The sequence below is a fragment of the Rana temporaria genome, chromosome 1, assembly GCF_905171775.1.
Source record: "Rana temporaria chromosome 1, aRanTem1.1, whole genome shotgun sequence".
NCBI classification, from domain to species: Eukaryota; Metazoa; Chordata; class Amphibia; order Anura; family Ranidae; genus Rana; species Rana temporaria.
The window spans coordinates 235,153,115-235,169,223 of record NC_053489.1 but is presented as its reverse complement, the minus strand read 5'-3'; the positions used below and the strand labels follow the sequence as shown (position 1 = coordinate 235,169,223).

The 16,109-nt window shown below is 39.9% G+C and overlaps 1 protein-coding gene across 5 annotated transcripts in view; it reads left to right on the top strand.

Annotated features, from left to right (window-relative positions):
* The window catches only part of DAO (D-amino acid oxidase), a 67,333-nt gene extending 51,526 nt beyond the window's left edge, over window positions 1–15,807 (top strand). For all 5 annotated transcript variants that reach the window (XM_040351886.1, XM_040351885.1, XM_040351884.1 and 2 more), the window contains exons 5-11: window positions 1,678–1,743; window positions 2,404–2,458; window positions 4,981–5,085; window positions 8,556–8,638; window positions 8,766–8,883; window positions 11,165–11,263; window positions 15,351–15,807. In XM_040351886.1, the coding sequence (XP_040207820.1) occupies window positions 1,678–1,743; window positions 2,404–2,458; window positions 4,981–5,085; window positions 8,556–8,638; window positions 8,766–8,883; window positions 11,165–11,263; window positions 15,351–15,479 (655 nt within the window). In that variant the 3' untranslated portion in view covers window positions 15,480–15,807. The remainder of the gene's footprint in view (window positions 1–1,677; window positions 1,744–2,403; window positions 2,459–4,980; window positions 5,086–8,555; window positions 8,639–8,765; window positions 8,884–11,164; window positions 11,264–15,350) is intronic.
* The last annotated feature ends 302 nt before the right edge of the window (window positions 15,808–16,109 follow it).

Here is a 16,109-nt window from a genome sequence, read left to right as displayed (position 1 = left end):
TCTAACACAGAGTGTGATGTCTGGGCATAAAGCCAAGATAGCTAACATTTCTGATTGGGGGAAAGGCACACACCCCCTCTCATCATAGGCAGAGACTCTCAGAGCTGTTTTGTAAAAGGAGCTGCTCTCTGCTAATCTATTTTAGCAACCTCTTTTCACAAAAGATTCAGGCTGCTTTTGTCTAAAAAGTCAAAAAATATGTCAGGAGTTCTCAGGCTGATAACAGAGGAACTGTTCAAAAGAGAGCTATAAGACTTGACTCATTGAAAAGAGATAACAAAATATTTCAGATATATGTGCCCAGCTCAAATTTCATGAATCGGATTTACATCCACTTTAACAGAAGTCAATGCAAGTCATGCCGAAGTCACACCAAAAGTAGTGCAGGAACCTTTTTCTAAGTCGGAGCGACTCTAGTCGCTCCTATTAGAATGGTTTCATTGCAGTTAATGGGGTGGTACTTGTCATGCGACATGTGCTCTCAAAGTCGGAACGCATGTCGCACCAGTCTAAACCCAACACATTAACGGTTTCCCAAAACAGTTACATTCAAGGCATGCCGTCATGCCATAATTGTCACAGTTGTTTGTCTTGAAATCAAACCAAACAAGCCATCAAATGGCTGGTAATTAAACTGATCTCATGTGCTGCATCATGGCAACTGCAAATCAAACAGAGGCTAAGATGGCAACTTCCTTGACTGTAAAGCAGGCATGTCCAAAGTCCGGCCCGCGGACCAATTGCAGCCCGTGTTCCAGTTTAATACGACCCACCTGGTGATTTGGATATATATATCTTTTGTGGCCACAAAAGATATATACCGTATTTATCAGCACTGCCTCGGAGGGGAGAGGGAGGGGGCGGAACAAGAGGCTGCATTCATTGCAATAGAGAGACTGCATTCATGGCAATGGTGGGGCTGCAGATGGGCACTGATTAGGCTGCATTGATGTGCACTAACCCTTATTTTGCTTCACAGCTCTTTGTTTAAAATTGAATTTTTTTCTTGAAACTTCCCTCTTAAAGTGACTTATACGTATGCCTGTGCGTGTTTTACGCAGATAAATACAGTATATCCAAATAACACACCTGAGCGCATCCTTAGTCCTGAGTGGCGCTCGGTTATTCGTTGGGGGCCACAAAAGAGAGATATATATATAGATCTCTAGATCAAAAACGTTAAATGCTGGCGAGCCACGTTTTTGAGCATTTATCAACATTTATCAGCGTTTATGTGCGTTTGGCTTTTTTTGTGGTCAGAGAAACGACTCCTGAATGAGATTTTAGGGCGTTCAAAAAAAAGGTCCATGTGTGCATGGACACATAGGATAACATAGGGAAGTTTATGGGCTGTTCAAAAAAAGAAAGTCCCAAAAATGGCCGTTTTTGAGCTTCAGTGTGCATGGAGCCTTAAATTCCTTTAAAATTATTGTATTTTTTTCTCAGTAACTGGTTAGTGGAAATTAACTAAAGCAAAACAAAAAAGTAAAATAAAAACAGACGATTTATTTAACCTAGATGATTTGTTTGCACAGTAGAGAGGAAAAATTTGGGAAATTATTTGAATATTACATTTGTAATATATACAGTTTATTACAAAAAATAAATAATATATACCGTACTGTCTATTCTAATGATGTTACCTCTTTAACTACTTTCTTTCTTGTTATATTGTAGTTATGGTTGGTTTAACACAGCATTGATGATCGAGGGGAAAAACTACTTACCTTGGCTCACCAAAAAGTATGTTCTATATTTAAAATATATTCTTGTCTGAAAAGATTCCACAGTAAACATAACATTCAACTGTGATTGTGTGTTAAGGCATGTTAAAGCACAACTCCATCTTTGGGGGGAAAAAGTCACTTCCTTCTTCTAAAAATAAGCTGCTCTGTCTGCTAAATTTCCCTAAAATCTGGTGCTGTCCCCTGAAGACCAGCATTTTATATCTCACTTCAGGTTCACCCACCTCTTCACCCTGAGCTCACAGGAGGATGCTGCAGATTTTTTTTAAATATATATATAATAATTAGTTTTGGGGTACACAAAGGGTGGTGGGGGACGGAAATAGGGGGGGGGGGCTGAAGGGGGTGGGTGACCTGAGCCCCAAGTAATATTATGAAGGTGAACGGGAAAGAAAACGAAAACATTTCTTCATATACAGAGCCCCCCCCCTCAATTAGAAACTCCTACACTTTTAGTGCTATGATATCACTTTGTGACCAGTCCAGATCTCATTCATACAGCACAGAAGGCTTTCTGCTTTCTCATTCAATTCAAAGAGAAAATCCTCTGATATACACTGCATACTGTAGGAAATAGATGCTTGAAATAAAATCTGCCCTCTCCATTCATATTATAACATGTGTTTTAAGTGATTTTATTCTGAATTTATCCTTGCAGACTACAGGAGGCAGGAGTAACGTTTATTCACAAGAAGATTGAAAGTTTCGCAGAGGTAAGATTTAGACCGAAGCCTTGTTTAGGAAAAGTGTGTACTGGATAGAGAAAGGCTTTAGGAACAAAGAAAGGGTATTATACCTTTTCCATGCACACTTAGAATAAATTAGCATTTATCCTAGACCTGGGCAATTTGTGGGTCACATCAGGCTGCCACTGTTGGCATGACTCCCTGAGCCTGTTACCCCCTCATTAAGGAAGCTGACGGGTTCAGAAAGGCACGCCGGCAATTGTCAGTGTGGAAAGCTGCAAGAACGTCATTACAAGATGTCTCCAATTTACAAGCCGACCTTGATGCACTGTCTAATTGGGCGACTATGTGGCAGAGGAGGTTTAATGTTGATACATGTAAAATTATGCACGTCGGGGCTAAGAATATGCATGCATCATACATACTAAGGGGAGTACAACTGGAGGGAATCCATAGTGGAGAAGGATCTGGGGGTTTTGGTAGATCATAAGCTCAATAATAGCATGCAATGCCAAGCTGCGGTTTCCAAAGCGAGCAAAATCCTTTCTTGTATTAAGAGAGGTATGGACTCCAGAGAGAGAGATATCATTTTTCCCCTGTACAAATCATTAGTAAGACCTCATCTGGAATATGCAGTTCAGTTTTGGGCACCAGTTCTCAAAAAGGATATCGGAGAACTGGAGAAAGTGCAGAGAAGGGCAACCAAACTGATAAGAGGCATGGAGGAGCTCAGCTATGAGGAAAGATTAGAGCGAGGAACTGAATGTATTCACTCTTGAGAAGAGGATAATAAGGGGGGATATGATCAACATGTACAAATATATAAGAGGTCCATACAGTGGACTTGGTGTTGAGTTATTTACTTTACAGTCAACACAAAGGCTACACGTGATCGGAATTTCTGACAAGAACTTTTGTTGTCGGAAAAATTGAGAACCAGCTCTCAAACATTTGTTGTCAGAAATTCCGACAGCAAATGTCCGATGGAGCATACACACGATTGGATTTTCTTTCAACAAGCTCACATCGAACATTTGTTGTCGGAAATTCCGACCGTGTGTACGCAGCAATACTCTCAAAAACAACCCAGAGAGGATTTTTTTGTAAGTTGTTTATTGTATTTTCCTATTGTCTTTATTTAGAGTTGCAAGAAAAAGTATGTGAACCCTTTTGAATGATATGGATTTCTGCACAAATTGGTCATAAAATGTGATCTTCATCAAAGTCACAACAATAGACCATCACAGTCTGCTTAAACTAATAACACACAAATAATTAAATGTTACCATGTTTTTATTGAACACACCATGTAAACATTCACAGTGCATGTGGAAAAAGTATGTGAACCCTTGGATTTAATAACTGCTTGAACCTCCTTTGGCAGCAATAACTTCAACCAAACGTTTCCTGTAGTTGCAGATCAGACGTGCACAACGGCCAGGAATAATTCTTGACCATTCCTCTTTACAGAACTGTTTTAGTTCAGCAATATTCTTGGGATGTCTGGTGTGAATCACTTTCTTGAGGTCATGCCACAGCATCTCAATCGGGTTGAGGTCAGGACTCTGACTGGGCCACTCCAGAAGGCGTATTTTCTTCTGTTTAAGCCATTCTGTTGTTGATTTACTTCTATGCTTCGGGTCGTTGTCCTGTTGCAACACCCATCTTCTGTTGAGCTTCAGCTGGTGGACAGATGGCCTTAAGTTCTCCTGCAAAATGTCTTGATACACTTAGTGATTAATTTTTCCTTTGATGATAGCAATCCGTCCAGGCCCTGACGCAGCAAAGCAGCCCCAAACCATGATGCCCCCACCACCATACTTCACAGTTGGGATGATGTTTTAAAGTTGGTGTGCTGTGCCTCGTTTTATCCACACATATTGTTGTGTGTTTCTTCCAAACAACTCAACTTTGGTTTCATCTGTCCACAGAATATTTTGCCAGTACTGCTGTGGAACATCCAGGTGCTCTTGTGAAAACTGTAAACGTGCAGCAATGTTTTTTTTGGACAGCAGTGGCTTCCTCTGTGGTATCTTCCCATGAAATCCATTCTTGTTTAGTGTTTTACATATCGTAGATTCGCTAACAGGGATTTCCTCATAAAAAAATAATGGAAACTCAAATGATTTGTTCCACAACCATTTATTCATACGTTCTTCAGTCTATAATATAGCAATGTGATAGGTTGTGAAACCATAAAATGTCCATCCACAAATGGAAGCCTCCACAAGGGGATTAGAAGAAGCAAAATCCAGCAGGAGCTACAGAGTATAAAAGAGAAGAGAGGCGCCTCTAAGTGTAGCAATTTGTTGCTAAATGTTGTACCTTCATTAAATGTAAACATATTGCTACACTTAGAGGCTCCTCTCTTCTCTTTTATACTCAGTTGTGACATGACGCTACTCTTATATCAAGACATCGCTTGTATATCAAGTCAAAATGTATTAAAAAAATGCTTGTCTTGCAAAACACTCTCAAACCAAGTTACTCTCAAATCAAGGTTTTACTGTATGTTTTATCTCATATAGCTTTTTTTTATGAATCTATAGCTTGCTGCTCAAGGGGCAGATGTCATCATTAACTGCACAGGAATGCGTTCAGGACAGCTGCAGCCTGATCCAGATTTAAAGCCAGGCAGAGGGCAGATTTTGAAGGTATGTGTCAAAGCGTTTACTGTATATATCCTGCTGTTTTTCCTGTCATGTTTGAGAAAGCAACATTATGACCCATTTGCTCTTTGTCTAAGAAATTAAACATAATTGCTCAAGGCAATACAACTGGTATTACTATGCAAGATGCTATGTAGATTTTAAAGTCTAAATCTATTTTCGATCTATAAGATTATTGTTCCATATAGATATGGGAAATAAATAACAAGAAAATGGACGTCATACTAGGTTATTCAAGCTGCAGACACTTTGAAAATAATTGCAGTAATTATGCTTCTAGTGCCACTACTCTGCAGGCTGCACTGTAGATGTAACTCTTGAGTGATGTCAGCGCAGTAGAAATCTGCAAACAGAAAACAGTTTTTTTTTTTATATATATATATATATACTTTTCTTTATGTATGACGCATGTATTTGTATGTTTGCTGCATGAGGCAATTCTGTATAGCGTATTCTATTATTTTTTTTTAAACCAGTGCTGTAAATGTGTTTATATATAATATTTATCATGCTTCAGCATTTTATATATATATATATATATATATATATATATATATATATATATATATATATATATATAAAAATGTTCTATACTTAAAAGCGGCTCTTCAGCTTCTGCAGCATGGTTCCTCCTTTCCACCCCACCTCCGGTCCCGAGCACGTTGAACGCTGTTTTTTTTTTGTTCTGTTTATTTACCTTTTTTTTTTCAAAAAAAAGTCAGCTCCCCCCCCCCCCCCGCACATCATTTACCTAGGCAAACAACATTCACTGCCCCCTCTTTGCCTCCTGGGATATGTGACTTCCTTTCATTTGATAAAATGGAGGTGAGGGCCTAGCAGGGCACACTGGCTGGACCCAGGACAGCCTGCAGCATTTCTATGACATCAGAGGAAAACATGGGACTAAGCACTGCCAGTAAAGGAGACAGGACTGGTGAGTATCTGAACTGTACAGAACTCGCCACCATGTAAGTAAGGGATATTTAAAAAAATGGGGGGGGGGGGGTGTTGAAATCTGCTTTAAGTATTTACGTTGTACAATTTGGTGCTGAATATTTGTATATTGAAGTCCAACAACCTTTTCTTAGCTTTGAGTAAAGGTGTTAGGTGTGTCTTTTTTTACTTTGATACAGACCCACAGGGTGTGGGTACACAGTGTTCGATTCTCTTTTTAAACAATGTCAGCAGTCTATAGAAACAGAATGAGGTAGAGGTCTTCAATCTCAATAATGTTTGCTACAAAATACATGCAATATATGTAGTTGATCTGGAGGCTTTTTGTTTAACCACTAGAGTACCGGGCCATCGTCAAATGACGGCTCCACGGTTACTCTGAAAATTCAACAGGACGTCATTTGGCGTCCTGTATTCTTGTGGCCACTGGGGGGCGCGCGAGCGCGCCGGCGGCCGCGCGCGCGCGCCCGGCGCGTCCCCGAGATGCCGATGCGCGTGCCTGGCGGTCGCGATGTCCGCCAGGCACTCGGAATCGGCGGCTACAGGGACAAGACGTGGAGCTCTGTGTGTAAACACAGAGCTCCACGTCCTGTCAGGGGACAGAGGAGACCGATCTGTGTCCCTTGTACATAGGGACACAGCATCGGTCACCTCCCCCAGTCACCCCCCTTTCCCCACAGTTAGAACACAATTTAGGGATACATATTAACCCCTCCCTCACCCCCTAGTGTTAACCCCTTGAATGCCAGTCACATTTATACAGTAATTAGTGCATATTTATCGCATTAATCGCTGTATAAATGTGAATGGCGCCAAAAACGTGTCAAAAGTGTCCGATGTGTTCGCCGCAATGTCACGGTGACAGTAAAAAAATCGCAAATCGCCGCCAATACTAGTAAAAAAATTAATAAAATAAAAATGCCATAAATCTATCAGCTATTTTGTAAACGCTATAACTTTTGCGCAAACCAATCAATATATGATCATTGCGATTTTTTTTTTACCAAAAATATGTAGAAGAATACATATCGGCCTAAACTGAGGAAAAAAACGTTTTTTTTTTTTTAAATTGTGATATTTATTAAATAAAAAAGTAAAAAATAGTGTTTTTTTTTTAAATTGTCACTCTTCTTTTGTTTATAGCGCAAAAAATAAAAACCGCAGAGGTGATCAAATACCACCAAAAGAAAGCTCTATTTGTGGGAACAAAATGATAAAAAAATTGTTTGGGTACAGTGTAGCATGACCGCGCAATTGTCATTCAAAGTGCGACAGTGCTGAAAGCTGAAAATTGGCTTGGGCAGGAAGGGGCGTAAGTGCCCAGTATGGAAGTGGTTAAAGGAGTCATGGCTCATCAGTGGGCACATAAATTATGATGGTTACAAATATATTGTGTGACTTTCCCTCGTGGCCTTCACTCCAGAAAACCCACTAAGCTCCACCCGCTGAATTTTTTCAGTATTCTCAACTCCGACACTGGGTGTCCTCTCTGCAATGTAATTCCAATTACCCCTTTAAAAAAACAGCATTCAAACTTGCCTGCCTTTGCTCCCAAATTGCCTCCGGCACCATCACACAAGCATATTCCTCTCTCAACGCATTTGATTGTTCTGCTGCCGCCTCCTATAAGTCTCGTTGGAAACATGATTTGGCGGCATCCATTGACCCTGAAGAGTGAAGTAAGGCCTGGTCTCATGTTGCAAAGTGCTCCTTTAACACTACTACATTGGAGGCTGCCTACAAGGTTCACTTGAGGTGGTTTTGGGTTACTGCCTGTATAGCCAGTGCAAAGCCATCCTATAGCGACAGACGGGGGCTGTGGACATCTCAGGGAAACATTATCCACACCTGTTGGTCTTGTCTTGGTTGATGGGGTTCTGGTCCAGGGTCTTCGGGCTCCTTCAAACCTTATTACATATATCCATGCATAGGGAAGGCAAGTTGGCTTTACTGCTTTGTCTAAATTGGGCTTTATATTTGTACCAACAAAAACTGTCAACTCACCTGTTTATCGCCGCAAAGAGACCCATTGCCAGAGCCTGGAAGAAACCCTCTGTATCGACCGCTGTGGTGGGGAGCATAATGACTGATCTTATGATTAATGATAAAATGTTGATTTTTCTCCATGACTCCAATGCAACATTTTTGGTGGTCTTATGCCCTCCCCACAATACTCCCAATCAGCCTGGGTGCTTCCTAATTAATGGTGTGGCTTAGATCCTAGCCTGCAAGTATTTTACCCTCCCCTTCCCTCCCCCTTGTCCCCCTCATCCCCCTTGTGTGCCCCCCCCTTTTTTTTTCTGTCGCTTTCCTTTTGGGGCTTCTGCCCATTCTCGTTCCTGGGGTCATACTTCGAGCACTTTGTGACGTTCTGTGTAATTTTATGTCGCTCATCTGACCCCCCCTAAGTGGTTAAACTGTTGATCTGCACATGTGCATTTTTTTTAATACAAAATTATTGTACCAGAAATATATTGTGTGACATATCTGTTTTGTTTTAGGTTATTGCTCCTTGGATGAAACACTTCATTGTAACTCATGATCTAACGACAGGGGTATATACCACACCATACATTATTCCTGGGTGAGTATAGTCGGCTAAAACTGTCTATGCTTAAAATTAATGTGCTTTAATCAAATACTGTATGTCTTATGGTGGAAGTCATGCAATAGTTACATAATTCACCATATTTAGTATACTGTATGTACAGGTCTCAGCTGGTCACTCTGGGAGGAATTTACCAGCTAGGGAACTGGAATGAGGAGGATGTGTCCGAGGATCATAAATGGATTTGGGAAAGCTGCTGTGAGCTGATTCCTAGTCTTAAGGTGAGAATGATAATCATTCAGTTCTCTACAGTCTGTAATTTAACAGTGCCTAATATTCACAAAGTTAGGCAATAAAAGTTAAAGTGGTAATAAACTGAATGAATTGAGAAATGAATATCTCCTAAACTTGCACCTTTTAGGAGATATTCTAGCGGGCAGGAGCCGGTGACGTCACCGGCGCATGCACTCTGAAGGAATGGCATACCTGTACCGTTCCTTCAGAGCTGTGTACCATGGCCAAAACTCCATTGCTGAAGTCCCCGAACACAGAAGGAAGACCGGGTGAAGATGGAAGCAGTGCATACTAGCATATTATGATATTGCCTTGCAGGTGGAAACTTTTTTTTTTTTTTCAGAGTTTACTACCGCTTTAAGTACATATACAGTAAAATAATTTCCAATATATTGTACCCTGAAATGTCAGAAATTCAGATATAAGGCTCCCTTAAGGCAGAACTTCACCCTTCCCCCATGTGATCCCCCCACCCCTTACCTCTTATCCTAAAAACACATACTCTATCACACAGAGTTGTCCTGCTGTGATCCACTGTTCAGGTGACATAGCCGGGTCCCTCTTTGTGTGCTTAATCTTGCAGCCTTATGGGAGATGTGATGTGAGAATCCCAGGAGGCAGCAGAACCAGGGATATGTCTTAGGTGAGAGGTGGGGCCTGAGGAAAAATACTCAAAAAAAACACATTAAGAAAAAACTATTGTAATTGAAGAGGGGTGAAGGTTTAAATGGAACAACTTGATTTTGGGAGTTAAGTTCCCCGTTACGTATGATTGCATTAACTACACACAGTTTTAATACAGGAGTGTAACTCCATACAAAACTTTTTTTGTTTGGGGTAGATTGCATCAAGAAGGTTTTTAAGCATACCCTTTGATCTGATTATTTTTTTTTTTTTATTATTATTATTATTATTTCTATTAAAGTGTAACTTTACCCATAACAACTTGATAACAAATATTGTTCTTTAGCAAGGAACCTACATTGCACATTAATATTTATGCTACCAAAATTAGTGTGTGCTGTATATTTCCTCCATCATTCCTCCTGTTTCTTCTTGCTGGAGGCTGTCATTTTGCTGAAGCCCAGAGCCCCTGAACAGCAGTAAATCATAAAGCATAACTAAGCCCATCGATTTAATGGTTCCTGGAATGCGAGGATTTCTAACTGTGTCCTCAACCAAACTGTCAAAGCACCAAATGGCTGGTGTCATAGCTGATCACATGTGCAGCACCATGATAGTTGATCAAGCATCTTCAAAGGCTCTAAAGGATAGGAGGATTTAATTCTGCTTTAAGGCTGACAGCAGATCTGCCTCTACAATCCCGCCAGTGCCTAAAAATAGAGAGCAACTGAGCATGTGTAGAGCAAGGTGAGACCGTGCATTACTGGAATTAAAACAGTATAGACACATAGGGCTAGATTCACATAGATTTCGGCGGGCGTAGCGTATCTCAGATACACTACGCTGCCGTAAGTTAGAGCAGCAGGTCCTGTATTCACAAAGAAGTTTCGCTCTAACTTACGGCGGCGTAGTGTAACTGGGCCGGCGTAAGCCCGCCTAATTCAAATGTGTAAGATGTGGGCGTGTTGTATGTAAAATCATTGTGACCCCACGTAAATGACGTTTTTTACTAACGGCGCATGCGCCGTCCGTGGACGTATCCCAGTGCGCATGTTTCAAATTACGCCGCAAAGACTCATTGGTTTCGACGTGAACGTAAATTACGCCCAGCCCCATTCACGGACGACTTACGCAAACGACGTAAAACGTGAAAAATTCTACGCGGTTCCGACGTCCATACTTAACATTGGCTGTGCCATCTTTTTGGTGGTTTATCTTTACGCCTGAAAACGCCTTACGTAAACGGCGTATCTTTACTGCGACGGCCGGGCGTACATTCGTGAATAGGCGTATCTAGCTGATTTACATATTCTAGGCGTAAATCAGCGTACACGCCCCTAGCGGCCAGCGTAAATATGCAGTTAAGATACGACGACGTAGGAGACTTATGCCGGTCGTATCTTAGCAATATTTAAGCGTATCTCAGTTTGAGAATACGCTTAAATATACGACGGCGGGGATTCGGACTTATGACGGCGTATATACTGATACGCCCGTCGTAAGTCTACCTGAATCTGGCCCAATTTTTTTATGTTTTAGATAGCTATACCTGCAAAATGAGCTAGCCTAAAGTAACCTAGTAGGACTTAATTCTCTGAACAAAGCTCCACTTTGAGTTGCTTTTTTTTTTTTTACAACATACAGAATGCAAAGATTGTGCATGATTGGACAGGACTGAGACCATCACGAAGTAAAGTCAGGCTGGAGAGAGAGCCATTTGTCTCAGGACCAGTTAAGAGTGAAGTAAGTGCATCTAATATTATGTTAGTTTTCAGCTTCTACACATTTCGACAAACACAACAGGAAAAGCTTCTATTGTATGTTATACCAGCCATTCTCAGCCAGAGTGTTTCTAGAAATTGCAAGGCGTTTCTAGAGTTGTGGCTGATTGACCTCCCATTTAATGGTGTCTGCATAGTTCCAGGGTGTACACAACTTGGCAAAGTCATCCAATTTACATCATTGATCCTTTTAGCTAACTTTAAAGGTGACATTCTGTCTACTACTCTAATGCCGCGTACACACCATCACTTTATGTGATGAAAAAAAACGACGTTTTAAATCATGAAATAAAACAACGTTTTTGAAACTTCATTTTCAAAAACGACGTTGCCTACACACCATCGTTTTTTCACAATGCTCTAGCAAAGCGAGGTTACGTTCAGCACTCTTTTCCATTTAAGCTAGCTTCATAACTTGCTTCTGAGCATGCGCAGGTTTAAAAACGTTGTTTTAAACGTCGTTTTGCCCACACACTATAATTTTAATTGACACAAAAAACGACGTTTTGAAAAACGACACCAAAAATTGAAGCATGCTTCAATTTTTTTTTGTCGTTTTTCACAAGACATAAAACGACATTTTCCCCCACACACGGTCATTTTAATTGACGTTTTTTTTCATCACATAAAGTGATGGTGTGTACGTGGCATAAGGGGGCATTCTTTCAACTGCCTACTAATATAATAGACGTTTTTCTCACTGACCGCCAATGAATTGTTTTTTCCATGGGTTCCCAGAGACCTGAGAACTTTTTCAAGAGTTCCTGAGGAGTAAAAGGGTTGGGAATGGCTGCTTTATACACTTATGCCATCTGATCTCCTGGCAGTTTTTTTAATGCTGTCTGTGAAGTAATTTAAAAAATATTTCCAAAGTTCCTGTTTGAAGTGTACATTCACTGGTAATGTAAGTGAAGGGATATTTTACTAAGGGGGGACACACACCGATGTAAAAAATGGCTATTATTACATTTTTTTTTCCTAACCATTCTTCATTGGTATTTTATGGTTCTCTGAGGGTTATTTATGAAAAGGCAAATCCACTTTGCACTACAAGTGCAAACTACAAGTGCAAAGTGCACTTAAATTTGCACTGAATGTGCACTTGGAAGTGCAGTCACTGTAAATCCGAGGGGGGCATGCAAGGAAAGTAAACAACAGCATTCTAATTTGCACATGAATGGATAATACAATCAGCAGAGCTTCCCCTCATTTCAGATCTACCCCTTTCAGTGCAATTTCAAGTGCACTTTGCACTTGTAGTTTGCACTTGTAGTGCAAAGTGGATTTGCCTTTCATAATTAACCCCCTCTGTGTCACTGTTAGGGAAATTTCCCATAATTTTCCGTCACAGGATGCACAGTAAACATAACAGAAAGCAAGGGGAAATGATCAGAACAGAGACACGGACAGTAGTAAAAAAAGGATGAGAGGATTTAAGCCTTCTGTACTCTAAAAAGTTACACAAACCCCATACACCATTTTGCTGAAAGTTTGAGCAAAGAAAACAAGCAAAAGTGAAGTTCTTGTCTTCAAATTAGGATGCAACAAATATCTTTCAAATCAAACAGTGATTCTAATCTGGCAACAATTCCCCTTTTGTTCTATTTTTGGTACTAGTATTCATTCTGCTATTTCTTATGTTCTGACCTATGTTTATGTGTTTTTTTTCCCCCATTCCATTTACACATAATTATCTATCTCTTGATTTAATCTATCTTTGCTTCTACACTCTCCATATGGAGAACATTGGATTTATGTGCAGGTTACCTATATATGTCAGATTGTAATCGGACATAGAGGCAGAGTGTTGGAATGGAAATTAAAGGGATGCAGAGAAAAAAAAATCTCAGGGAGGTAGGAAGTGGTATGAGATTTTCAATAAGTTCCTGGTTCAAACTATGCAGTCATATCTGGCAGAACTAAGGCAGTGGTGGTGGTAGTAGTGTAGTGCACAGTAGTTTGGTGGTACAATGATTTGGTTGAAATCTTTAAAAGCCTTTAAAGCAGGGGTCTCCAAACTGTGGGTGCTGTCCTTTGCTTGCCTTATCCGGATCTTGGGGCACTTTTCCTTCCACTGATACGAGACATTATTCCTTCCACTGATACGAGACATTATTCCTTCCACTGATACGAGACATTATTCCTTCCACTGATACGAGACATTATTCCTTCCACTGATACAAGACACTCTTCCTTCCACTGATACAAGACACTCTTCCTTCCACTGATACAAGACACTATTTCTTCCACTGATACAAGACACTATTTCTTCCACTGATACGAGACACTCTTCCTTCCACTGATACAAGACACTATTTCTTCCACTGATACAAGACACTATTTCTTCCACTGATACAAGACACTCTTACTTCCACTGATACAAGACACTATTTCTTCCACTGATACAAGACACTCTTCCTTCCTCTGATACAAGACACTATTTCTTCCACTGATACAAGACACTCTTCCTTCCTCTGATACAAGACACTCTTCCTTCCACTGATACAAGACACTCTTACTTCCACTGATACAAGACACTCTTACTTCCACTGATACAAGACACTATTTCTTCCACTGATACAAGACACTCTTCCTTCCTCTGATACAAGACACTATTTCTTCCACTGATACAAGACACTCTTCCTTCCTCTGATACAAGACACTCTTCCTTCCACTGATACAAGACACTCTTACTTCCACTGATACAAGACACTCTTACTTCCACTGATACAAGACACTATTTTTTCCACTGATACAAGACACTCTTCCTTCCACTGATACAAGACACTATTTCTTCCACTGACACAATTCCTTCCACTGACACAAGACATTATTCCTTCCACTGATACAAGACATTATTCCTTCCACTGATACAAGACACTATTTCTTCCACTGATACAAGACACTATTTCTTCCACTGATACAAGACACTCTTACTTCCACTGATACAAGACACTATTTCTTCCACTGATACAATACACTATTTCTTCCACTGATACAAGACACTATTTCTTCCACTGATACAAGACACTATTTCTTCCACTGACACAATTCCTTCCACTGACACGAGACATTATTCCTTCCACTGATACAAGACACTCTTCCTTCCACTGATACAAGACACTCTTCCTTCCACTGATACAAGACACTATTTCTTCCACTGATACAAGACACTCTTCCTTCCACTGATACAAGACACTCTTCCTTCCACTGATACAAGACACTATTTCTTCCACTGATACAAGACACTATTTCTTCCACTGATACAAGACACTATTTCTTCCACTGATACAAGACACAATTCCTTCCACTGACACGAGACATTATTCCTTCCACTGATACAAGACATTATTCCTTCCACTGATACAAGACATTATTCCTTCCACTGATACAAGACATTATTCCTTCCACTGATACAAGACATTATTCCTTCCACTGATACGAGACATTATTCCTTCCACTGATACAAGACATTTTTCCTTCCACTGATATAAGACACTATTCCTTCCACTGACACCAATGATGGGGCACTATTTCTCCCACTGACACCAGCAATAGGGCACTATACCCCCCCCCCCCCTAATACCAAAGATGCATTGTTTAATCCCACCAACACCAGGATAATTTCTACTCCCAATGGCCACAGTCCAGCCCCCGTAAAGTCAGGAGGACATTGAACTGGCCCTTTGTTTAGAAAGTTTGGAGACCCCTGCTTTAAAGCGATTATGTTTCTCTTTTCTCATGATATACCAGTGTACCCTCCATACAGGAAATGTATACAGTATGTTATTTTTAGAATGAACTTGGACAATGAAGTGTGCCTAGAATTTGAGAAGTTCTGTGTAAATTTCCAGCCCATTATTCTTGAATAATAATATTGTTCTTACTAATGGCAGTTAAAAATTGTTATCTATTGTAAGCAATTATATCATCATATGATCTATTTAATAGAAGTTATTTATTTTAATATTAAAAGAAAGCATGGTAGCTTGGAATATCTGAAAAACATATCTAGTGACATTTACTGAAACATTGTCTTTCGTTCACAGCTCATACATAATTATGGCCATGGTGGATATGGTCTCACCATCCACTGGGGATGCGCACTGGAGGCGGCCCGGTTATTTGGAAAAATTGTAGATGAAAAGAAATCCAGATTTCCCAAGTCTTCGCTATGAAAGTGATTGAAAAGCATTGCATTCACTGAAATGAAAGGATTGTTCTTCTAACCTTACAGATTTTGAAAAGAGACTCTGTTAAGATGATTAATACATCATTAATACTAGATTGTTAGGCGAATTGGCTGATTCACTATCTCAGCCTAGACATAACAATTAACACACAAAACAGCGTTCCATAGATTACCCAAGCCTTAACCAAATTTAAATTACAAATTATTCTGGAAAATGATTTTTCTCTTACGCTTTCCATGCTCTTAATTTTTTTGTGAGCAAATGTTGGCAATAAAGAAATCATGTACCTTATTTTTGCATTGAAGGAAAAGCAGTTATGTGTGTGTGTGTTTTTTTTTTTTTTTTGTGATTTTCTTTTTTAAGCCAAGCACTAAATTCTAGCAGACGTTTGTGATAACTTTTTTAGAAGCAGAACTAGAAGAATGGTATTTGGATTGCATTTGTAACATGTTTCCATCTGATTTTGTTTGCTGTGGGTCATTGTAGAGATAATGCAAGTTATTTTGTCTCAAGGCAAAAACAACCTTATTAAAGTGAAGCTGAACTTAAAAAGTGAACATTTGCTATGGTATAGGGAACATCTAGAAATGTTTGTTGTGCTTAGGAAAAATTCTG